The sequence below is a fragment of the Callospermophilus lateralis genome (genome assembly GCF_048772815.1).
Source record: "Callospermophilus lateralis isolate mCalLat2 chromosome 11 unlocalized genomic scaffold, mCalLat2.hap1 SUPER_11_unloc_3, whole genome shotgun sequence".
Lineage (NCBI taxonomy): Eukaryota > Metazoa > Chordata > Mammalia > Rodentia > Sciuridae > Callospermophilus > Callospermophilus lateralis.
The window spans coordinates 5567971-5594772 of NW_027510155.1; the positions used below are offsets into that span (position 1 = coordinate 5567971).

At 32.1% G+C, this 26802-nt stretch overlaps 1 protein-coding gene across 1 annotated transcript in view; it reads right to left on the reverse strand.

Annotated features, from left to right (window-relative positions):
* The window catches only part of LOC143385979 (A-kinase anchor protein 9-like), a 105060-nt gene that overhangs the window by 44235 nt on the left and 34023 nt on the right, over positions 1 to 26802 (reverse strand). The window contains 8 exon segments of the mRNA XM_077107908.1: positions 870 to 1010; positions 2062 to 2265; positions 3949 to 4305; positions 5060 to 5152; positions 6295 to 6394; positions 16736 to 16913; positions 18618 to 18831; positions 26452 to 26802. Of these exon segments, the coding sequence (XP_076964023.1) occupies positions 870 to 1010; positions 2062 to 2265; positions 3949 to 4305; positions 5060 to 5152; positions 6295 to 6394; positions 16736 to 16913; positions 18618 to 18831; positions 26452 to 26802 (1638 nt within the window).

Sequence of the window (26802 nt, forward strand, 5' to 3'; positions counted from 1 at the left end):
TTTTTTAGGGATTGGCTAGCTTCACTTAGCATAATCTGCTCTAATGCCATCCATTTCCCTGCAAATTCCATGATTTTGTCATTTCTTAGTGCTGCGTATAAATGCTACATTTTTTTTATCCATTCGTCTATTGAGGGGCATCAAGGTTGGTTCCACAGTCTACCTATTGTGAATTGTGCTGCTATGAACATCGATGTGGCAGTATCCCTGTAGTACGCTCTATTAAGATCTTCAGGGAATAGTCTGAGAATGGCAATAGCTGGATCAAATGGTGGTTCCATTCCCAGCTTTCCCAGGAATCTCCATACTGCTTTCCAAATTGGCCACACCAATTTGCAGTCCCACCAGCAATGTACAAGAGTACCCTTTTCCCCACATCCTTGCCAGCACTTGTTGTTGTTTGACTTCCTAATGGCTGCCAATCTTACTGGAGTGAGATGGTATCTTAGGGTGGTTTTGATTTGCATTTCTCTGACTGCTAGAGATGGTGAGCATTTTTTCATGTACTTGTTGATTGATTGTATGTCCTTCTCTGAGAAGTGTCTGTGCAGGTCTTTGGCCCATTTGTTGATTGGGTTATTTGTTTTCTTATTGTTTAATTTTTTGACTTCTTTGTATACTCTGGATACTAGGGCTCTATCTGAAGTGTGAGGAGTAAAAATTTGTTCCCATGATGTAGGCTCCCTATTTACCTCTCTTATTGTTTCTCTAAAGCAAGGCATTTTGACTCCACCTACCTTACACCTAAGTGATCACCAATATGTTAAGCTTAGTAACTATAAAAATACGTCTCCCACCAACAATAAAGACAAACAAATCCTACTTCATTGTTGATCTACTGTTCCTAAATGCACCAAAGTCAATACTACCTGTGTTTGCGTACTGCTGCTGTGCAGCTCACAACACAGCTTCTCTCTTCCAGCTAAAGACAGCTGCTTTAGTGCTTCCAACTCCTCTAAAAGCACCCTTTCTCTTTCTGAAACCAGGTTTTCATTATTTAATGAGGATCTCTAAATAAGAAAAAAAAGTCATGGAAGAATATTGATTGCGATAGAGGTAAAAAGCAGAAACATCAAGCAGATTTCTTTTAACCCCTTGGGACCAAGAGACCTTGATTCTACCTTATGATTCATATTTCATTATTAGGGATTAAAAGGCACATATGAAGTTCAATGCAAAATTTGCAACTTTAGAAAAAAAGGTATTTAAACTTAAATATTCAAGAATTTGTATAGTTCGAGTAATATTTTCTCTGTCAATTTTTGCATTGAAATTTTAGAAGAATAAATTCACAAAATGCAATGAAGGAAAGCAAAACTGATTTTTCAAATGATATATTTTATTCTCAAATATCAATTTCCCTATTATTTTATATTTATAAAATACACGTTTTAGTTTTCAAAATTAAATTCAATAAAATTGTTTTCATAAGAACTTTCATGTAAATATTTCTTGCTTTTCTGCAATAATTTTGTGAGTATATTTTATATAGCAGTTGACAAGAATATAGCTCCCAAATACCATGAGATATTTAAATTTAGAAAAGAATGTTATATAAATTTGAATTTCTCTAATCAACAAGAGATGTGTCCTTGGAGAGAGTTCTAGAAACAGATTACTTCAGAAGATTTCCATTCATGATTAAAAAGATGGATTAAAGATAGATAAAGATAAACCTTGGAGATGGTAATTGGTAGACTAACAGAACTATAAATGAACATGGAAAAAGTGAATGACAGCAACTGTATACTCAAGTACCTCAGTATAATATTTCCAAAACTCTCAAAGTGCTTTGGCTATGTATGGTCAATAGAATTTTTAAATTTATATTGTAGTCACATTTCCAGTGCCTGAAAGGCAGTTAAATAAAATGATAATGCACATTATATCAGTTGAGTTAGGTGTGCCTAACAAGGTCTAAAGTTGATCCCAGGAACTTCCTGATGTTAAGTATTTGTAATTTATTTGTATCTAGGAAAAATAATTTTGACTTAAAAAAAAAGCCACATAAAAACTACCATTATTTCAATTGAGGAGAAAAGAGACTCTAAAGTTCCATACCTGGGCTAATTGTCTATTAAGTCTCTTAATCTCTTCTTGTAGCTGCTCCATGTGTCTCATGTGTGCCTGCCTCAACAGTTCTGTGGCCTGTTGATGTTCTTTATACTGTCATACAAGTTCTTGCCTCATATCTTCCAACTGTTCTTCATTTGACATCATTTGTCTAGAAGCATCCATGCTTGATGTCAACATCTTACCATGAATCTTTGATAGGAAAAAACACAAGCAAAAAACTCAATCATAACATATTTTGTGGCAATTAGTCAGCATTGATACTTTAACTGTATATGAAAACAATTCTATTAACAACATAAAGCATCTGAGTTTTAGTTTTATTATTAAACAAAAGCATAAATCACTTTTTTTAAAAAAAATTATTTTTTTAGTTGTAGATGAACATAATACCTTTTTTCATTTATTTTATGTGGTGCTGAGGATCAAACCTAGTGCCTCACCCATTCAAGGCAAGCACTCTACCACTGAGCCACAACCCCAGCCATAAATCACTTTTTTTAAAAAAGTATTTTTCTTATTTATAATTCCAAAACAACATAAAGTTAATTTATTACCACCATATATGTTATTTTCCAAAAGGAAACAGCTACTTACCAGATAGTTTAGCTAAAATCTAATTCTAACCAAGAAAAACAAAATACTCAAGATTCTTTATCCACCCCCTCCAACTCCCACCCCATCCACTTTTTTTTCCGCCCGTACTAGAGATTGATCCCAAGGCCTCACACATGCTGGGCAAGTGCTCTACCACCAAGCTACACCTCCAGCCCCTTCTCTTAATGAAGTTATAACTCCTTTATATCTCTTGATATTTTCTAATGGGGAAATAATATAAACAACAACAACAAATACACACACACACACACACACACACACACACACACACACAAAGTTTATAGGGCCAGGGTTGTGCCTCAATAGTAGAGCGCTTGCCTAGCATGCATGAGGCACTGGGTTCAATCCTGAGAACCACATAAAAATAAACAAATAAGATAAAGGTATTATGTCCATATACAACTACAAAAATATTTTTAAAAATTAAGTTAACAAAATATAAGGAATTTTGCCTATTTAATTTTTATTCATTGGTCATCACAGTATTATAGAAAACTGCTTATTCAAAGAAAAATTATAATAAATTTTATTTGGAAATAAATGCTTTACATTTATGAGTTTCTCACACTCATGAAAAATCAATAGGTTCTATGAATACTTCAATCCCTTAAGATACTAATTAAAATCATTCTGCCTTGAACAGCTACAGCTAAATTAGTTTTCATAAACAATTCACAAGTTTTGCATTACATAAAAAGCTGAATACTCCTCTGAACAAGATATATCTATTGTGAACACATAAAATAAATTTGAAATTCAGATAATTTTAAAAGAAGTAGAATTTATTGTTTTCTAATAAAGGCTGAAATTCGTTGGGGTAACAGATCCTCAACTAACAAAAAAAAAGAATTAGTATATATATAATAAGATACTTTGAATTGTCTTCTTGAATTCGTAGCAATTTCCTTTTATGTTCTTACATTTAATTGAGCAAATCATTTGGCCACAGGTATTACCTAGTTATAATATAATTAATCTTCAATTAGTTTAAATAAAATTAACACAGGTATAATTTACAATGAGAACTTAACATGTACTGTGTCCATAAGACAACCAAGAATATTATGACATGACTTATTTTATACTTCACACCAATATTGTTTCACTTAATCAAATACCTTATAATTAATAAAATACATTAAAGTCAAGACTGGACTTCATACTTTCATTCTCTATTAATCAGCATTACTGCTACTGTTTTAAACTGAAGATATTATTATAAGGTTTTCTTTTTTATATTCAAAGAAGCATACTTACAGATTCGCTAACTATAAATGTTTTGTCTTTGGAGAACATTTCTTCTGAAATAGTTAGTTGGTGGACCTCTGATTCTACTATATCATCAAGATGATCACTGTTTGGTAATAGAACTTCTCCATCTTTTCTTAACTCTTTACTAAGTGGCTTAAATTCTTCTTTAAATTTCATGTCCAATGCATCAGAGGTCTGAAGATCAATTTGATCCTGAGATAATTTCATTTCATTAAAATAATGTTTTTCATTTTGCTGACAGAAAGTAAGTGCTTGTTTTGATGACATAGTATTTTCTTTTCCCTTTGATAGTCTAGATAGTTCAGTTTGTTGAGCAAATGCAATGCTCATTGACACAATGACCTAAAGAAATCAATCAAACAAACAAAAAGGATTAGATTTATAAATACCAGCTGGATTTAAAAAGTGGGTCATTACTCAAAATTATATGAATTAGAAAAAAGCCTGGCCTCACAGTTTTAAAAATAAAAATAAATCCTCTGATAAAGTGATACAGAGATAGGCTATTTTTCAATAAATTTAACATCAAAGTGTTTTACTGCTTGCCTTTTAAAATAAAACAAGCAAAACTTTTCTAACTATAACATCAATAAATGCTCAGTACAAAAATAAAAAAAATAAAAGTCTTCATATTTCTTCCTTCCAACAAAATTCACTTGGACATGAGTGATAATGTTCTATGACAATCCTCCATCAGTATCTGTAGTTATTATCTAACATTACAATAATTTGTCAGGGTAATACAACTACTTTTTCTCTTCATAACTTTTCCTTCACTTTTAGAATGCCAAACTCCTTCACAAGGTAACTATTTACATTGTAACACATATATAAAAACTTGTGGCATTCTGAAAAATTGTAATTGCAATTCTATATCAAGAAAATAATGTTCTTTTTCAATGAAAAGCACCGCAAAACATTCTATGAAGCAGCAATTATAGTTGATGCTGTTACACAACTGTTTGATGGACTATATATGAAACTTACAAATAAAAAAAAGTACATACCATCAATAAAATCCATGCTTTTTTTGATAGTTCAAAGATCAAGAAAATCTATAAACCAAGAAAATCTTGCAGATAAACTATAAACTTACCTTAGCTATTTCTTATTCTAATCTTTCTTGGTATTGTTTTTCCAACAATTTAACCATATTTGTTTCTTGTTTCATTCCACATTCATTAGAAAACTAAATTAAAGGGTGAAATATGACAATTTACACTGATTTTATACCATTAATTTTAAGGATGTACCCAATATTCCAAAAATATCACTATTTTTGGACACTTTCAAATAAAAAAAAATTCAGTTATCTTTTAACAAAAAACATTTAATCTAATAATCCTATGAAATAATTACACTTACTATAAACTTAAAGATGCAAAAAGAGAAATATATTTACATATCTGTAATTATTAGCAAAAATTCTAGGTTGGGTTAAGGATACTTAAATATAATTAATAAGACATATGTATAAATGTATATTTATTTTAAGTAAAATGTTAACAAGTAGCTATGTTTGATAATGAAATCATGAGCAAATTTTCTTCTTGGTATTTATTAAAAGAACACAATTTTCCACATAAAAATTATTTTTATCAATTAAAAAAATAAATCTTCTTTTAGAAATGTAGATATACTGTCAACATGAAAGTATTTGTTTATTTACCAATTATTTGAATTTCATCCAAGAGACATTTAATAAGGGATGAGTGTGGCTCATATCTCTTCTTAATATCCAGAATGAGAAAGGCTAATAGTCAGTGATTTTAATTTTTACTATAATTTAGAATTATTGAGTGAGGATGAAAATGCAGTTGGGGGTTTGAAAAAAGTTTTGAATAATACAATGTTGAGGACAGGCAGAGAGTGTTTCAGTGGCAAGCACAGTAAAAAAAGCATTTTTCTATCATTACTTCTGTTGGAAGATGGCCTGATCCATTATTCCAGCCCTAGCACCTTGGATTTTAGGGAATCCTATACACCATTCTGAAGATACCCTCTGCTTCCATAAGGGGAGGAAAAGACTATGTTGGCCATGGTACTGAAGCTGATTTGTTACACAGTTCATAAAAAAAATGTTACAAAGAAAAAATTTAAACTGTAACAGGGGAGGAAAATTCTCAAATTTAACTTTCTCTGTGTTTTTCCTATGCTATGAAAATATTTCTATAGACATTCTGGATCTTTCACATAAGGTATTATCCTCATGCTTTATGCTTAATCTTAGCCAAATATTTACTACATAATTACAAAACTGAAGACATAAAATTGATAGAAAAAGTATCAGTGTACATAACTGTTTAAAAATGAAGATTAAAAATAACATACCTCTATTGCATGATCAATATTCTCTTTTAAACAACTTCCAGGATTTACTACTGATTTCTGAACATCAGATTCTTTAATTACCACTGAATCAACAGAGAAGCTAAATATAAATAAAAAAGTATAAAAGAATTAGTGTTGTGTGTTTTATCCAATGTTTCTACCATGCATAACGTGTACTGAGGCAGTGGGGAGACAAAAATGATAGTTCCCCCAGAGTTACAAGTATTGTAACTTAAAACATTTTTGACTAAGTTTTCCATTTAAAAGTAACAATGAATATTATGTCAGTATAAATGTATGATAAAAAATACATTATGTAAAAAACATTTTTAATAAGTCTTTTAAAAATAACATCTTAGATATGGTTATATAGCAACAATGTACATAATATAACATGCTATATACACTGATACTACTTATATACCTAAGATATATGATACGTATTATTCATATTACATGGATATCTAAATTACACAGACACAAAACATATAATAATATAGAATAGATTATATTGAATTAAATATATTAAAAGAGCCAAGTACAGTGGTGCGTGCTTGCAACTCCAGAAATTTGGGAGGTTGAGGCAGGAGGATCAAAAATTCAGGATGAGCCTTAGCAATTTAGTGAGACTCTCTTTCAAAAAAAAAAGGGGGGGGTTGGAAATGCAGGAAGATGGCTGAAAAAAGTATTTGCTTCCCTGACAGATCTGTGGAGTGAACCAAGAAAAGCAAAAAGGTCACTTTTTTCAACAAGATGGGTGAATGGTCCAGAACTAGGAAGGACTTAACTGGAATTTAATACTGGATACTCAGAACAGATCATGGACTCAAGAGATCTTGTATAATAAAATAAGGGGGAAAGGTCCCCAGCTCCAGAGCTGTAAAATAGCTGGAAGTACAAATCAGAATAATCCCTATGTGAATGTAGTAAAGCAATAAAGGAACCCCCATTCCTAGGAAAACAGAGGTGTTTTGTGGTATGGAGAGCTTAAGAGCTCAGAGATACTGCTCAAAAAACAACAAACAAACAAACAAAAAAACCCAGTAAGCTGTGCTGTACAGCATCTGTGTACAGGAGGGAAGCCACCAGCTTTCTTGGCGGCATGCATGGAGGACAGCAGAAAGAACCCTTGTGCAGCAATGGCTGGGGGGCCTGTAGCTAGGTGAGTCAATTATTGGCAGATCGAAGTCTGGCCCCAAAAATGTGCAAGGCAAACCCATGCTGTGTGATAGAGAGTGTTCCAAAGTGACCAGGAGAAAATCAAGCATGGAGGGACATTTACACAGGAGAATACAGATCAAGGAAACCCACCTGGCTTTCCCCTCTCCATCCAATCAGCTGCTTGCAGTACTGGCTGGAAGAGAAGTTCCTGACTGTGAATTTGAAAGGACAGGCAAAGGAAGAGATCAAGTTTGGAGACCAAATGACGACCAGGGTTCATGGGGTCTGCAGGCAAAGTAGTGGGATAAGAACAGATTCCTACATCACATGTGTAGAACCTAAAGGAGATTCCCGAGGTACGGTCTTCCAATGTGGACAGACAATTGCTGAGCCTTGGAGGTGTGATGACTTAAAATCTTCAGACCAATAGGCACACAGTGAAGAGATTGGAACGTACCTAAGCCTACACCGTGGCTCTAGTAGTTCCACTTCCAGGACTAATACTCTCACCCTAGCAACCCTAACTACCCTGAGGGTAGAGCTAGCATCAAATTCCAGTCAACATACCTAACTGCTCAGAAGAGAAGCTGAGAAACTTGAACTGCAATGGAAAAAAGTGTTCAATTTTCCATCCAGATTCCTTTTTTTTTTTTCTTTTCTCACTTGTCTACCATTTTTGAAACCAAGTATTTGTCATGGATCATTTTATTGAGGACTGGGATATCTGAATAGTACTTTACAGTTTTGTTGTTTATTTTTTCTTTTAAAAAATTATATATATATATATATATATATATATATATATATATATATATATTTCCCCTCTCATTTATCTGTTTCCTTGGATTCTCCTTCTCACTTTTCTCTTGCTAACACCCAACCTCTATTAAGTCCTTCCTTTATTCTTCCTATAATTTTTTAACTTCTATCTTTTCTGATCCTTTCTTATAAACATCACACCCTACATGACTTTTGTTCTCTCTTTGTCCACCAATGGAAACTATAAACTTTTTTGCAAACTTACTGTTTATATTGTAGACAATAATTGAACACATCATTTCAGTTTAATGGAACAAAACTGTGGATGCCTTAAGAGGAGCTATTTGGTTTAAGGCTGTATATTGTTTGTATTGGGTGCAGTTATTATTTGTCTCTTCCTTAAAGGTGAGGTACTAGAAATCTTCAGGGACACAATGAATCTACAGGGTAGAAACTGTACTGCCTGAAATCCACACTTCTAGAAGGACAGACATAAGAACAACATGAGAAAACAATGGAACAAAGTGGCCCAAACAAACCAAGATGATCTAATAATTAAACCCATAGACAACACAGCAAAAGAAATGTAGAAAAGGAATTTAGAAAGTACATATTAGACTGACCTGGTACATAAAGAATGATATAGGGAATAAAATCAGAGATAAATTTGAGGAGGTAAAAGATCATTGCAAAAGCAGAGATTCTCAGAAAATGACAACAACAACAACAACAACAACAACAACAACAACCCCAGAAATCCTCAAAATGAAACAATCAATAAACCAATTAAAAATTCAATGGAAAGTATTATCAATAGACTAGACCATTTGGAAGATAGAACCTTGGGCAATGAAGACAAAATATATAATTTTGAAAATAAAGTTGACTACACAGGGAAGATGGTAAGAAACCATGAACAGAACTTCCAAGAATAATGAAATAACAGGAGAAGACCAAATTAAGATTTATCGGGATTGGTGAAGGCATAGAGATACAAACCAAAGGAATGCCCAGTTTTTCAATGAAATAATATGAAAAAGTTTTCAAAATCTGAAGAATGAAATGGAAAATCAAATACAAGAGGATCTCAAATGTACAAGATCAGAACAGACCCACATCAAGACACATCATAAAGAAAAAGGTCAAATATAGAAAATAAGGATTGAATTTTAAAGGCCACGAGAGAAAAAATATCAGATTATATATAGAGGGAAACTAATTAGGATCTCAGTTGATTTTTCAACCCAGACCCTCAAAGCCAGGAGGTCCTGGAATAATATATACCTAGTTCTAAAGAAGATGGATGCCAACCAAGAATTTTATATATAACAAAATAAAACTTCAGATTTAAAGATGAAATAAAAACCTTCCATGATAAACAAAAGTTAAAAGAATTCATAACTAGATAATCTGTGCTATAAAACATTATCAACAAAATATTCCATGAAGATGGAAAAAAAAGTCAAAATCAACAAAGGGAGGAGCCATACAAAAGGAGTAATCAATCAAAGGAGAAATTAATTCAAAGTAAAAAGTAGAAATAAACTAAAATGACTGGGAACACAAATCATATCTCAAAAATAATGTTAATGGTCTAAACTAATAAACCCAAAAGACATAGATTGGCAGATTGGATTAAAAAAAACAAAACCCAAAAATCGGTTGTCTCCAAGAGACTCACCTCATAAGCAAAGACATCCACAGAGTGAAAATGAAAGGACGGGAAAAAACATATCACTCACATGGATTGAGCAAACAAACGGGTTTCTATCCCCATGTCAGATAAAGTGTACTTCAAGCCAAAAGTTAATCAGAAGGGACAAAGAAGACATTTCATACTGCTTAAGGGAATTATACATCAACAAGACATAATATGTTAAATATTTATGCCCCAAACAATGGAGCATCTACATATATCTAACAAACCCTGCCTCAATTTCAAGAATTAAATAGACCATAATACAATAATACTGAGTGACTTTAACAAACATTTCTCACTACTGGATAGATCATCAAACAAAAACTAAACAAAAAAACTATGGAACTTAATAATATAATCAATAATTTATACTTAACAGACATATAAAGAGTATTATATCCATCAACGAATACATGTTCTTCTCAGCAGCACACAGACTCTTCTCTAAAATATGCCACAAAGCAACAATTATGAAATAAAAAAAGAGATTATACCCTGCATTCTATCAGATCATAATGGAATGAAATTAGAAATCATTGATACAATCAAAAATAAAAACTCCAACACCTAGAGACTAAATAATATGCTATTGACTAACCAATGGATATAAGAAGAAGTCAGGGATGAAATTTTTAAAATACTTACCAGAGATAAATGAGAACTGATACAACTTGTCAAAATCTCTGGGACACTATTAAGCTAAATTCATTAAAAGAATGGAAAGTCAATGAGTATATGACCTAACATAAGATCTCAAAGCCTTAGAAAAAGAAAAACAAATCAACACCAAAAGCAATAGAAGGCAGGAGATAATTAAAATCAGAGCTGAAATAAATGAAATTGAAATAATCGGAACAATTAAAAAATTAACAAAACAAAAAGTTGTGTTTTTGAAAAAATAAATAAAATTTATATACTCAATCGTGCTAATGAAGACAGAAAACTCAAATCACTAAAATTCATAATCACAAAAAATATTACAACAAATACTGTTGAAATACAGTAGAGAATCAGAAGCTATTTTGAAAATTTATACTCCAATAAAAATGAAAAATTTAAAGACATCAACAAATTTCTAGAGACAAATGAGCTACCCAAATGAAATTAGGAGGACATCCACAATTTAAACAGATCAATTTCAAGCAATAAAATAGAAGAAGTCATCAAAAGCCAACCATTTAAGTAACGCCCAGGATGAAACAGATTCTTATCCAGTTCTACAAGACCTTTGACGAATTAACACCATTAAGCCTCAAACTATTTCATGAAACAGAAAAGGAGGGAACTCTTCCAAACTCATTCTATGAAGCTAGTATCACCTGATATCAAAATCAGACAAAGACACATCAAGGAAAGATAACTTCAGACCAATATCCCTAATGAACATAGATGCAAAAATTCTGTATACAATTCTGGCAACTCATATATAAAAACATTAAAAATATAGTTGTTATGGTTTGGTTGTGAGGTGTCCCCCAAAAGTTCACATAAGACAATGCAAGAAGATTCAGAAGAGAAATGACTAACCTAATCAGTTAATTAATCCCCTGATAGGAATTAAATGAAGTGGCAGGGTATGGCTGGAGGAGATGGGAATTGGGGGGATGGCTATGGAGTATACATTTTTTATCTGGAGAGTGGAGTCTCTATATGGGGTATATATTTTGTATCTGGAGAGTGAAATCTCTGACTCTGTTTCCTGATCATTATGTGAACTCCTTCCCTCTGTCACACTCTTCTTCCAGATGTTCTGCCTTACCTCAAAGCCCAAGGGATGGAGCTGGCCTTCTATGGACTAAGATGTCTAAACACCATGAGCCCTCAAATAACACCATGAGCCCTTTTCCTCTCTTAAACTTGTTCTGGTCAGCTCTTTTAGTAACAGAAATAAAAAAGCTGACTAAAACAATAGTGCATCATATTCAAGTGGGATTCAAGGTTGGTTCAACATACAGAAATAAATAAATGTAATTCATCACATCAATAGACTTCAAGAAGAATCATATGATCATTTCAATTGGAGCACAAAAAGCATTTGACAAAATAAAGCACCCTTTCATGTTTAAAACACTAGAAAAACTAGGGATAGTGGAAACAAATCTCATCACTGTAAAAGCTATACATGCTAAACCCAAGACCAAAATCATTCTAAATGGAGAAAAACTGAAGGCATTCCATCTACGAACTGTAGTAAGACAAGAATACCTTTTTTTTTTTTTACCACTTTTATTCGATATAATCCTGGAAACTAGCCAGGGCAAGTAGACAGAAGAAAGAAATTAAAGGGATACAAATAGAAAAAGAACTCAAATTACTACTATTTGCTGACAATATGAATCTATATTTAGAAGACCTAAAAAATCCACCAGGAAACTTCTAGAATTAATGAATGAAATTCAGCAAAGTAGCAGGATATAAAATTAACAACCATACATCAAATGCATTCCTATATATCAGTGATAAAGCCACTGAAAAAGAAATTAGGAAAACTACCCCATTCACAATAGCGTCAAAAAATAAAATAGAATATTTGGAATCAATCTAACAAAAGAGGTGAAAGACCTCTACAGTGAAAACTACAGAACACTAAAGAAAAAAATTGAAGACCTTAGAAGATGAAAATATCTCCCACGTTCTTGGATAGGCAGAATTAACATTGTCAAAATGGCCATACTACCAAAAGCATTATATAGATTTAACGCAATTCCTATTAAAATTCCAATGACATTCTTTGTAGAACTAGAAAAAGCAATCGTGAAATTCATTTGGAAAAAAGAGACCCAGAATAGCCAAAGCAATCCTTAGGAAGAAAAGTGAAGCAAGAGGCATCATAATACCAGAACTTAAATTATACTACAGAGCCATAACAGCAACAACAAAAAACAATGGGATGACACTGGCACCAAAACAGACACATAGACCAATGATACAGAATAGAAGACATAGAGACAAACCCATATAAATACAGTTATCTCATACTAGACAAAGTTGACAAAAATACTCACTGGAGAAAAGAAAGCCTATTCAACAAATGGTGCTGGGAAAACTGAAAATCCACATGAAGCAAAATGAAATTAAACCTCTATCTCTAATCTTGCACAAAACTCAATTCAAAGTGGATCAAGGATTTAGGCACTAGAACAGAGACCATGCATTTAACAGAAGAAAAAGTAGGTCCAAACTCTACCATCTCAGCTTAGGAACTGACCTCCTTAACAAGATTTCTAGAGCACAAGAACTATAAGCAAGAATCAATAAAAAGATTCAAACTAAAATGGTTCTTCACTTCAAACAATCAATAACATGAAGAGAGTGCCTACAGAATGGGAGAAAACCTTTACCACACATACACCTCAGAGCATTAATCCCCAGGATATATAAAAAACTCAAGAAACTTAACACCAGGTGCTGGGGTTGTGGCTCAGTGGTAGAGTGCTTGCCTGGCATGTGTGAGGGACCTAGGGTTTGATTCTCAGCACCACATATAAATAAATTTTAAAAATAAAGATTCATCGACAACTAAAAAAAATAAATAAAAAACAATAAAAACACCAGAAAAACAAACCAATCAATAAATGGGCTAAGGAACTGAACAGACACTTCACAGAAGACATACAATCGATCAACAAATATGTGAAAATACATTCAACATCTCTAGCAATTAGAGAAATGCAAATCAAAACTACAATGAGATTCTATCTCACTCCAGTTAGAATGGCAACTATCAAGAATATGAGCAACAGGCCTAGGGACATAGCTCAGTTGGTAGACTGCTTGCCTCACATGCCCAAGGCCCTAGTTTAATACTCATGACCACAAAAAAAAAAAGAAAAAGAAAAAATATGCAACAATAAATGTTGGCAAGCATGTGGGGGTAAAGGTACACTCATACATTGCTGGTGGGACTGCAAATTGATGCAACTACTATAGAAAGCAGCATGGAGATTCCTAAGAAAACGTGGAATGGAACCACCATTTGACCCAGTTATCCCACTCCTAAGTTTATACTCAAAGAGTTTTAAATCAGCATAATACAGTGATGCAGCCACATCATGTTTATAGCAGCTAAATTCACAATAGCTAAACTACAGAACCAACCCAGGTGTCCTTCAACAGATGAATGGATAAAGAAAGTGTGATATATATCTTCCCAATGGAGTATTACTCAGCCTTAAAGAAGAATGAAATTATGGCATTTGGTGGCAAATGGATGGACCTGGAGAATATCATGCTAAGCTAAATAAGCCAATTCCAAAGAACTAAAGACTGAATATTTTGTCTGATATGCAGATACTAATTCACAATGGGGTGGGGGGTAGGAAAGAATAAACATATTTTGGATTAGACAAAGGGCAATGAGGGAAGGGGAGGGTTATGAGGGAAGAAAGGATAGTAGAATGAATCAGATATTATTACCCCAGGTACATATATAATTACATCACATATTCTACATTATGCACAACCAAAGAATGAGAAGTTATACTTCATTTATGTATGATATGTCAAAATGCATCCTACTGTCTTAGATAACTAGTTAGAAGAAAAAAGAATTGTTAGAACTAAAAAAATAATTAGTTATTGAAACTACATATATAGAAGTAATAGTTCATTAAATTTGATTTGTCTAACATTACCCACTTGGTATGTGGTAGATCTGAACATGAGTTATTTTAAATAAAAACAGTAGTTCTGAAACAAAAGAAGAGGGGTGAGGATGTGGTTTGGTGGCAAAGAGCTCCTGAATTCAATCCTGATACAAATATATATATATATATATATATATATATATATATATATATATATATATATATATATGTGTGTGTGTGTGTGTGTGTGTGTGTGTGTGTGTGTGTGTGTATGTATGTGTGTATGTATGTATATAAAGATATATCTAAGATATATTAGTGAGTTAAAAAAGCTTGTAAATTCTCACTTCCATTAGAAACCTGTTTTAACATATATGTCTATATAAATAGGAAAATGTCTGAAAGAATACATATCAAAAGTAACAATGATTGCTTATATTGGAAATGAAGTGTGGCAACAGTAAAGAGAAGGTTCTTAACTTACAGTTAGTTTAATTTTAACTTACAATCAGTTTAATTTTAATTTTATCTACCCACATATCTTTTGGTATGTATGTCTAAATTCTGTATTGTTATATAAGCATTCACTACTTTGTAACAATGTTTTCTTAAAATGTCTAATCTTATAACAATAAGGTAAGATTAGTATTTAGAAATCATGTGGATTTAGAATATATCAGTGACTTAAATAGACAAAGATAAGCTTAAATTCCTAGGCTGGGGTTGTGGCTCAGTGGTAAAGTACTTGCCTAGTGTGTATGAGGCACTGGGTTCAATTCTTAGCACTGCATGTAAATAAATAAATAAATAAAATAACAACTAATAAAAATGTTTTTTCAAAAGGCTTAAATTCCTTAATTGAAGACAAACAAAATGAAACAATACTTCCTCTAAATTTATATACATTTGGATACATAAATTACATACATATATTATTTATATACACATACACATGCACACACACAATGATTATAATGTATGCGTACATATAAAACAAATAATTTTAAGAAAAAATAAAGTAGAAAAGTAAGACACAGACTCTTTGGGGATGATTTTAATTTATGTAAGAACATGACATCTAAGTAAAGATCCAAAAGAGATGAGGGTGTGGGCATACAAATACCTGGAGAATAATCATTCTAGGTAGAAGAAAAAGCCAATGAATCCCTAAAGCAGAAGCGTACTGATATGTGATATATTTGAGATCACAGTGGGGATGTATGAGGTTTTTTTTTAATCTTTTAAAATTGTTTTTAGTTGTCAATGGACCTTTACTTTATTTATTTATATGTGGTGCTGAGAATCAAACCCAGGACCTCACACAAGCCAGGCAAGCACTTTACCGCTGAGTTCCAACCCCAACCCCATGGGATTATATGGTTTGAGAACAGTAAGTGATAAGATAGTCAGTAGGAAATGAAAGTCAAAGATGTCATGGTCCTCAGGACTAGTGAGACTGTAAAGAGCAGAAGAGGATTAGAGTAACATGATGTAACTGAAATTATAAAAGCAAAGGTGCTGGCACTTGTGTTGACTATATAGAGAACAGACTGTAAACAGAAGTTAAGTAATCCAGGTGAAACACACAACAATGGCAGGGACCAGTGGAGCAGTAAGGAGTGGCACAATTTTGATGTACTTTGAAGGTTAAAAAAAAACAAGATTTTTTCATAGAATGGCAGAGAGTTATGACAGAAAGGAGTCATGATGGATGACAATGGCTACAGAAGGAGCAAATTTTAGAAGATCCTGATCCAAGAAAACATATATAGTGGTAATTGAAGATCATTTCTTCTCTCCTCATAGATCAGGGTTCTATTTGGGAGATGATGAATTTGAGCATTAGACAATCAAATGGAGTATATTCAAGTCATAGTGGAATGATCATACTTAGACTATTTAAGTATTCACCATATCAACATATCAAAGCCTAGGCATAGAATAAACAAGTAAATGTCTACTACCTGACTTATTTTAATTCAGAAAATAGATTAATAATAACATCTTTATAAAAGTATAAGTAAAATTCCTATAATAAATTCTCTTTGGTTTATACCAACATTTATTTCACATATTTCAAGATACAGAATTATATCCTGCTCTTATTTCTTAAAAATGTTACATCCTATCTCTTTGTTAAAGTTATATTTTATTCTTAAAATAACCATTCCAGATGATACTATCATTGTTACTAAGCTACAAATACTGCTGAATGAAGTTTTAAGTAAATAGATACCTTGGGTCCACCGTGGCCTCACTAATGGCTTGAAGCTTCTCCTGTAGAGAATAAATTTCTGCCGTATGATTTTCTTCAGTTTCTTTCAATTGTTTGCGCAAAAAGCATATGAAGTTTTCTAATTCTTGAATTTGTTCTTCAAGTTGTTTAATTTTTTTGGTATCTTTCAGAGAAGATAACAGGAAGAGAAGACAATACACATTTCAATACAAACTTCTCAGTGAAGTAACAATCATTTTATTTCAATGTATAAAAATATTTATTCTTTGAAAAATGTTTTGAGTGAAACTCAGGTTTTAATTTGACTCATTCTGACTGATGAAAACAAGAAAACAGTGTGATTCAAGATCATTTCTCCTATCCTTATGGTATAGTATCTCTAAATTCAACAATTTTATATCTTTAAAACAATTGAGCAACATGAAACAAAAGAAGGGTTGAAAAGGGACCAGAGGAGAGTAGTTAACACCTTTCACTTTCCTCTTTTATTTTTATTTCTTAAAAAATGCTGATAATTAATCACTAAACTAGCTTTTTTGCCAATTAAATCAGCCATTAGTTAACATGCAATTTGGGAAATAGTGGACAGACTACCTCAAGAAGATATCAATTTAAAAAATACAAACTTAAAATATTACTATATTCAAAGAACCCCTGAAGTGAAAAAGCATGGTATTATCTGATATGCTTGAAATTCTATTCTGTTCACCAAAGCAATTCCAATAATAAAACTCATTCCTAAAAGCAAAAGTGAAGGCCTAGAGATACCTTGAACACAAGAAGTCTAGTTAACTGGCCAAATAATCATGAAAGAAAAACATTAACTCTGACTAATTGTTTATGGTTCACTGTATGGTTCCTTAACATTGTTACTACCCATTATTCCATCTTGGTCTTTTAACTCACTCTCTAGTTTCCCCTGATAACTCATTCTTGTCCTTGACCTCTTGTCCTAGACATTCATGCTGATTATAAATCTTTACCTCATAATTAAATTTTTCTCCCAGGTTTCAGACTTCTATTTTCAACTAACTCCTATATATTTTTTCAAAGTCAATAAGTATTCTATTCTTAACTCAATATATTTAAAACTGAATTATTATTTTTTTCACAAATTGGTTCCTTTCTAAGACTAGAACCATACTCTAGTTTCTTAAGCTAGAAACTTGGGTATCATTCTTAATTTCTGCTAACATTAACGACAAACTAGAACCTAACTCTAAGTGTTGAACTTAACTTTCTATTATACTCAATTCAATCTGGCTGGTCTTCCCATCAATAATTTTATCCCTTCCAACTGATCCTATTGGTATCAACTTAAAATTAAAATCTTATTGTTACTCCCACTATTTAAAATCCTGCTGTAGGTCTTATCACCAATAGCATAAAACATAAACATGTTTCATCAGAGTACAAAAAACCTTTCCTGATCAAGCTCCCTCCAATCTCTCCAGTTTTATCTAGCTAACACAACCTGAACTCCCAGTTCTCCCAAATGGATGCAATCTTAGATAGAGCTCAATGCTTAAGACTCCATAGCCTTCCCCAAATTTCCAACCCAGTTACTCCTACCCATACCCTCATACTACTCATCTCCCCAGGAAAGACAAGACTCCTTTTTCTCCCTCCATTCTTTACATTTCAGAAATTTTCGGTGTATTTTATATATGCTTTCCCAATGGATTATAATTTCCTATGGGAAAATGACTCAGTAATTTTAGTTTTCTCTAGCACTTAAATGAATATCCAATGATTATATGAACAAATAAGACTAGGGCTTAGATATACAAGTCACCTTCCCCTGTGAGTTCAAAGGACAGAATTATGAAATGGTGGACTCTAAGTGATGCTTCATGGTAATTATAAGTCAGAAACTATTTACCTGTTTCTTCTGTTTTTACATTCTGTAGTTCTAACTGGTATATTTTCTGAAGTTCCTTGATCTTTTCCTCTTGAGTAGAAATAAGCTCCTCTTTAAGATTGCAAAGAGCTTTTTTTTTTTCATTTTCCATATATTCACAAACCTGATCCACGTAAGCTGAATAAACCAGTGAAAGGCATATGCACTGAGCTTCCATCTGTAGCCTTAAATCATTCTGAAAGTGAATATATATTAGAAAAATTTAAAATAATTTACTATAAAATAATTTGCTTTTTGCATATACTAAAACAAGAGGAGAAATAAATTATAGTTTAAAACTTCACAAGAGAACCAATGACATTTTTTTCTTCATTCTCATTCAGTTATACTGAGCTACTTCTTTTTTCAAGGAGAGTAGTATCATTACCTCAATTTTAGAGCAAATTTTGATATTTGGTATAGCTTATGATTTGTCCATATTGGAGAGTCTTTATTCTGACTGTCCAGGACTGCTCCCTACAGAAACAAGTTGACTCTGCAGGAAACAGCCTAGAGCCTCAACATTTTAGGATGTTTAAAGGCGAAAACCACATCCAGATTGACTTGGCAACCAGCAAGCAAGCAAGCAAGAAGTAGTACAGAAGCAGAATAAAGCCATTAGTGAAACAATGCAATGTCTTAATTAAATTTTCATCTCATTCATTTCTCCTGGGATTTTTTCATAATCATAATCAAAAGAGAAATGGATCAAAGTGACCCTAGTTGAATACAAATTAAAGAATGGCTACTAACATTTAATCAATTATTCCCCAGAAAGGTACACTGCCCAAGGAAAATGGGAACCAAAGAGAACAATTTTACATTGTGTAAGAATTGCTATTTTGTATTGTAAGTAGGCTATGCTAGGCAATTAGTAATGTGGTACAGTGATGGGACTTTCCTATGGGAGAAGCTCTTCTTACGTAATATGGAGTCTCAGGGTAAAATGAAGTGTTTGGTCATTGCTTATATAGCCTGTCCTATAACATTCTCCACTGGTTTTATGGAAGTAATCAAATCATTAATTAATCATCATTGGTTTACAGCTACTGTAGTGAGTATGGAGGACCATCAGTTTTACAGAATGTATTTTTTGTTTTATATATCTTATTAAATAAACAGTTAAAGATGCAGGGTCCAAATAAAAACCCTAAGAGGACTAACAGCAATGGATCGGCTACAGCTGTGTAAGAGTAGTTAGCCAAGGAGACCAGGAGAACAAATTTTCATACCAATTTCTCTCATGTTGTCTTGACTCTTCCTTATCTTTTATTTTTATTTTCAAATAATATTTTATTTTCAACTGGGAATTGAACTCAGGGGTTTTCTCTACCTGTGAGCTACATTTCCAGCCCCCTTTTTTTCAATATTTTCATTTTTATGTGGTGCTGAGGATTGAACCCAGTGCTTCACATATGTGAGACAAATGCTCTGCCACTGACCCACAATCCCAACCTCAGCCCTTTTTGAGGCAAGGTCTCAACAAGTTGCCAAGGTTGGTCTTGAATTTAGAACCCTCCTCTGCCTTAGCCTCCCAAATAGCTGGAATTACAGGCATGCACCACCATGCCTGGATTTAAAATACTATTTTAAATATGGAAAAATGCAAGCAATAAACTCAAAACCCAAATTAACAAGTACTCTAACATTTTCTCTATTTTTTTCATTCCCTGTTCTCCCCATACACTTCTATGTTCTCATCACTCCTTTCTCACAGGCAACCATAATCATAGTTTGGTACAAATCCAGTCCAATTCTTACATTATTACTTCTCATTACAATACATTTTGCATTCTCAATGCACTGTATATTTTGTATTTTTATGGACTTACACAAATGATATTAATTTTACAAGTTTATTTTCTCATTCAATATGTCTCTGGTATTATTCCATGTAGGTAACGGGGGGTTAAATGTCCAGTACCACAAACAAACAAAAAATTAACAGCATGTAGGCAACAGGTTAATTCATTTTAACTGTGGTATTATGACTATACTAGAATTTGTCCATTTCCTTTCAGGAGATAAATTGGTTTATTCCTAATTTTTGGATAAATGTGCTAATTTCTTTCTAATTAGTGGTTCTTAAATGTAACATGCATCAGAATCACTTAGAATGCTTATTAAAACAGGTTACTTTAGGAACCTAACCCCATCCCCACAGTTTCTGTTTCAGGAGAGGTCAAAGAGCTTTGAATTCTAACCCGTTACCAAGTAATGCTGTGCTTCTGGTCAGGAACCCCACTTTGAGAACTACTTAGAAATATAACTGCTAGGTCACAGATAGTGCATTTTTAACTGTGCTGGATTTGATCAAATTATTTTTATATAACAGTACTAATTTACAATGCTACCAGAAGGTTGAGTACTTATATACTCACAACCTCACCATTCTTTATATCAGACTAACTTCAGCAACCTAATGGGTATAAAATGTTATTTTATTTTTACACTGAATAGTAAGGTTGAAAGAATATTTTCATGTTTATTAGATACTTTGATTTCCTATTCAGGCACATGTCTTTCACATCTTTTGCCCATTATTATTTTGTTTTTAGACCTCTTGTTACATTAATTGTTCTTTCTATATTCTTTATAGCTTTTGTTTGCAACTTACATTCATGGCAAATATCTAGTCCCAGTCCTCAAATCTATTTTACATTATTGTTTTTAAAAGATACAATAAAAATTTTAAATCTTTTCCCATGCTTTGTCTTTATTAAAAGTTTTTCCTATCTTAAGATTCTATTTTCTTCTTATGTGTACATTTTTAACCAACCTGATTTTTTTCCCTAAAGCGACAATGATCTAATTCCCTAACTTCTAACTTCTAGTATCAAAAGTCAATTGTGCTCAAAACAATTTTGTTTTTTTTTTCCTCCCAAACAATTTTGAATACTCTAAGCTTCTTCTGCTAATTTGGTTTATTTTTTTGATTTCCTCTGTCTCTGCTCAAATATCATCTCATCAAAGTAGTCTTCCTTGACCTACCCTATGCAAAAAAAGCCCTACACTTAGGGAGATCTTATTCTTCTTATCATACTGTAATTTTATTCATAGCACTTAAGACCACCAGAAATATTTGTCTGTATTTTCTAATGTTCATTTAAACCCTAAAAAGTAAACTTTATTCTTCCTTGATCATTTTTATTTACTGTTAAATTATGAATGACTTGAACAGTGCCTGGAATGTAGTAGAGATTCACTAAGTGATTCATTGATTTGTAGGGCCGTCTTGCTAAATTTTTACAAGATACAGATCTGTTCTGGGCTTTTCATTATATTCTACTGATCTACTTAACCATCCTGGCATTAAACCATATTGTTTATAATGATTTTGTAATAAGTTTTGATAACAAATACATACTTTTTAAGATTTTCTTGAGTATTCTTGGCTATTTACTCTTCTATATCAATTTTAGAATCAGTAGTCCACATTCATTAAGAAACCTTATTGTAATTTTGACTAGAACTATTAATTAGGAGAGAACTGATATTTTTCTTTGTATCTTTCCATTATGGATATGATATGTATTAGCACACAGTCAGGTCTTTGTGTCCTTCAATATTCTATAATTTTCTTAACAAAAACTCAAAACATCTTATTATCTTGGTTTTAAAGTTTTGCCTGATCTGTTCATATTTTTTCTCATTTCCTATTCTTGTCATATTGCAAGAACTGGAGAAGCATTCACTAAGAACTACAAAACCATATTGCAATAGTAATGTTGACAATGGGTATGTATCCTAGTCCAATCTTGATTCTAATGGAAATGCTTCTAAATTTCACCATCAGAAATATAATCTGTCAACATTTTGATGAAAATCAGCATCATGACTAGAAAATTTCCCTACTATTACTGATTTCCTAAAGCTTCTTTTTAACTTATAAATGGGTTGTCAAATTTTTTATGTATTTTTTTCTGATATGCACTAAAATAATCATGGATTTTGTCTTGCTACATAAAAATGTAGAGATTACAGTCACAGATTTTTTTTTCAAATGTTTAACTATTTGTCCACTCTTGGTATAACTTGCTAATATTTTATTTGGAATTTCTGCAACTACACTTACAAGTTAGATTACTCTACAATTTTATTTTCTTTACAATTCCTATCAGGACTTCATATTAATATTGGCCTTCTAAGGTGAACTGGCTGGTTTTTTTTCTTCAGTTTTTCTTCTTTCTTTTCTTCTTCCATTCTCTCTTTAATCCTACTTTAGTGGACAATTACACTTTTGTTCTTGGAGAGTTAATAAGAATTACTTGTAAAATGGTCTAAAGTCTAGCATTTTGGTTTGAGATGAGGCAAAAGGGAAAACTTCTGACCACTACTTCAACTCTTTAATGATTACTGACTTATTCATTTCTATTTAATGGTTATTTGAACTTATTCATTTCTATTTGCATTAGTTCTGGTAGTTTATATTCTTCCAGAACACCATTTAGAGTTTGCTTATATTTTCAAATCTATTGTCAGAGATTATTTGTAGCATTATTTATGACTTTTAAAATTTCTTGTGGTACCTGTACATATGTCCTTATTTCATTCTTGATTTTGCTTATGTGTTTTTCCCCCCCTTGGTCATATTTTTGGAGATCTAATACCTGTAAATAATCTTTTCAAATAATAAACCTCCAAAGTTCTTGAAAAATTTTCCCACTTGTTTATTACAAGTTCTCTTATTTTTTGCTCTTTATTTTCTTCCTTCTACTTCCTTTGAATGTAGATATTCTTGACACTTTTCTATGCTGTTGAATACTTAACTCATTTCAATATCTCATTTATTAAATTGATAATATTTAAACCTAAAAATTATTTTTTACACATCATGTTACATACATTCTACTTTTTTTTTAAAAAAAATATTCATGTCTCTCCTTGTGCATTTACTCTTCCAGATGAACTATAAACCGATTAAGTCAAATTTCTGTAACTTTTTAAGTTGGATAAATCTAGAGATAACTGACATTCTATAATATAAAAAATTGCCCACTCAGAAATGAGACTTTTCATTTATTCAAATATTTTTCATTAAAGTATTCTAATTTTATTTATATTGGTCTTACATATTTTTGGCTAATTTTGACATTTATTTTACATTAGGTTTTTTGGATTTTTTGCTTAGATTATTTTTCTCAATTTCTTAATTACACCTGTGAATTATCTACTTCTATTTATGCCATGTATCTTTTTATCTTTGGAATGGTTAGGGCTTATAGAACAATGCTAAATAGCAAGCGACAAAAGCTATTCTGATTTTCATTGTAACATGAAGGCCTATCTTGATTCACAGCTGATTCTTTATAAAGCAGCTTTGTTTATTTCCCCTATTCACCCCTCATTCATCCATTCGTAAAACATTATTAACTGCTGATCATGTGCAAAACATTATTCTAGGTACTAGGGATATAGTAGCTGTCTATATAGCCTATATAGTAGTGTCTCTTCACTCACAGAACTGATATTATGGTTCCTCTTGAGGTTTCTAAGCTCCAGTAGATGTTTCTGAGCTCAGTATCTCTTCCAATACCAATAATTACCTCCAATTGTAAACACACACACTTGAATTTATGGCTTCTCTCAGCATCAATAACTAGCCAATATCTATAATGTTCCTGCCACTCCTTATTTCTTGCACCCCAATGTTGAAAAGACTCTTTGATAATCTGGAATTATACCTCAAAACTATTCATTTCTTTCTTTTCAGTTAAAAAAATTTTTTTTTTCTTTTTCATTTTTCTTTTTTGGTACTGGGGATTGAACTCAGGGCACTCGACCACTGAACCACATCTCATCCTTATTTTGTATTTTATTTAGAGAGAGGATCTCTTTGAGTTGCTTACTGCCTCACTGTTGCTGAGGATGGCTTTGAACTCACTAGCCTCCTGCCTCAGCCTCCCTCAGCTGGGATTATAGGCGTTTGCCACTGCAGCTGGCCAGTTAAAAATTCTTAACAGCCACATTTATTTTGGTTTCAGTGAGATATATCTGCTCTAATTACTAAGTTTAATACTGAGAGTAGGAGTATTTTGTTGCCTCTGCAGTATTTCAGACAAGTAAACAGTATCACTATGTAAGTCACCGCTCAATTTCTTCTGGGAGCTTCCCTCCACCTGCATACATACCTTACTCCCCCCTCTGTATCAATGATGGGGTTTATTTTAGTAATGATAAATGGGAGCAATTTACAGACTTGCTTTTTTTCACTTTGTTTAGTTAATTTCAAGGAGAGAGTATCTAAACTCCATTGCAAGTATCTTCAATACAGAAACAAAATTCCTATTAAAAAAAATTTCACCAATTTGACAAATGTGCTTCAAATTCAGGTCTTCTTTGAATAATGCTTTTTAATAAAATTTAAATTATGTCTGACATTTTTTAGGAGTAATCACCACCATTTATAGTTTTAAAAACAATTTGCAATATTTAACATAGCAATAGTAGTTAAGCAATTTGAAATTCTTGGGTCTATTCAAGTTATTAAAAACGTAAAAATGACCACATTCGATAAGATCATCAACATGAACATGTCATTAGAAATAAAAACAGAAAACTTTCCGATGACTTCCTATTGTACTTAGGGATAAAAATCTAAACTTACAAAGTCTATAAGGGGCTCCCTATGATTGAGTTTCTTCCTTCTTCAAACTCTTCTCAAACTCAACTACATAGGCCTTCAATTCGGTTCCTCAAATTTACTCATGATACAACTGCTCTAATTTCCATAATGCAGCCTCTTCCCTCTCATTCGAATCTCAGTTCAAGTGTTAATTCCTCCAAGCTCCAGACCACCACCCACCTCCACCCATCATTCTCAATTTCTTTTGTGAGCTTCCCTGTTTTATTTTATCACAATACCGTGTTTTATTTCTTCATAGACTGTTAACAATATTTCTGTCTTATTTTCTCATTTATTACCTGTCTTTCCTCACTGAAATATATACTCCTTAACTTCTTCTCTCTTTCAACACTAAACTCTTATATCTGCAAAAGATATTTATTACCTAAGTTTTAGAAGCACATAAGTTTATTTAGCAGGATACAGTTGTGGCTCAGTGGTAGAGAGCTTGACTAGCATGTGTGAAGCACTGGGTTAAATTCTCAGCACCATATTATAAATTAATAAAATAAAGGTAAAATGTCCATCTACAGCTAAAAGATGTTTTTAATTATAAAAAGTTTATTTAGCATTATCATACTGAAGATACACATCAGACTTTTCTGTTATTTCTAATATGAATAGCTGACATAAAAGGAAATAACCTATTATTTTATGTGTTTTATTTCTTTAGCTGTACAGAGAATTAATACTATTTTTTTCCTCCTCAGGTATAAGACTCAAAAAACTCTAGGGCTTAAGTGTTTTTCTTGCAAAAAGGAAAAAGAATTTATAACTACTGAACAACTGCATAAGGTTCTAAAACACTCAAGAGTTTGTTTACAATTGTGGAAGCTTGAAAAAGATCAGTATGAAATAAAAACTCTAAAAGTCTTTGAAATTGCAACAAAATACTAAGTTATAAAATCAATAACTTTTGTAAAGTTGAGATTCTAAACAATATTATTTAAATTATTGTCTTTACAAAGAAAATATTGCATTATTTCCTGAGCAGAATATATAATAGATTAGCTAAAAGAAAAGCAGTTAAAAAAAATAGGAAAATTAAATGATAAATGATAGATCCAAATGAGAATTACATGATTCACTTTCATTTTCTTTTATAAATTTGTTTTAAGAAGGTGAAAACTCTTTTTAGCATGAAATATACATTTTCACTGTGCTATACCATATGTAAATAAGTAAACATACCTGTTCTGATTTAAGTACATAAAGTTCCTGATGGAGTTTATCGTTTTCACTTGATTGATCTGTCCCAGGTGAGGACTTATTTGTTACTGATGGTGAAAATAACTGTTCTTGCTTGCTTTCTCTTCTAATAGCCACATTTTCAAAAGAAATTTTCTCTTCCACTACTGTTTTTGATTCTTCTCCAAAATCTTCACCTACATTAGATAATGATCCTTGAGAATCCTTGTTTATAATAGTTACTATTCCATCTTGTAAAGAACTTAAATGAACATCACACATGTTTATATTTTCTGCTCTATGATGGTTAATTAGGAGTTCTAGCTCTTGACACCTCAATAGAATTTTCTCTTT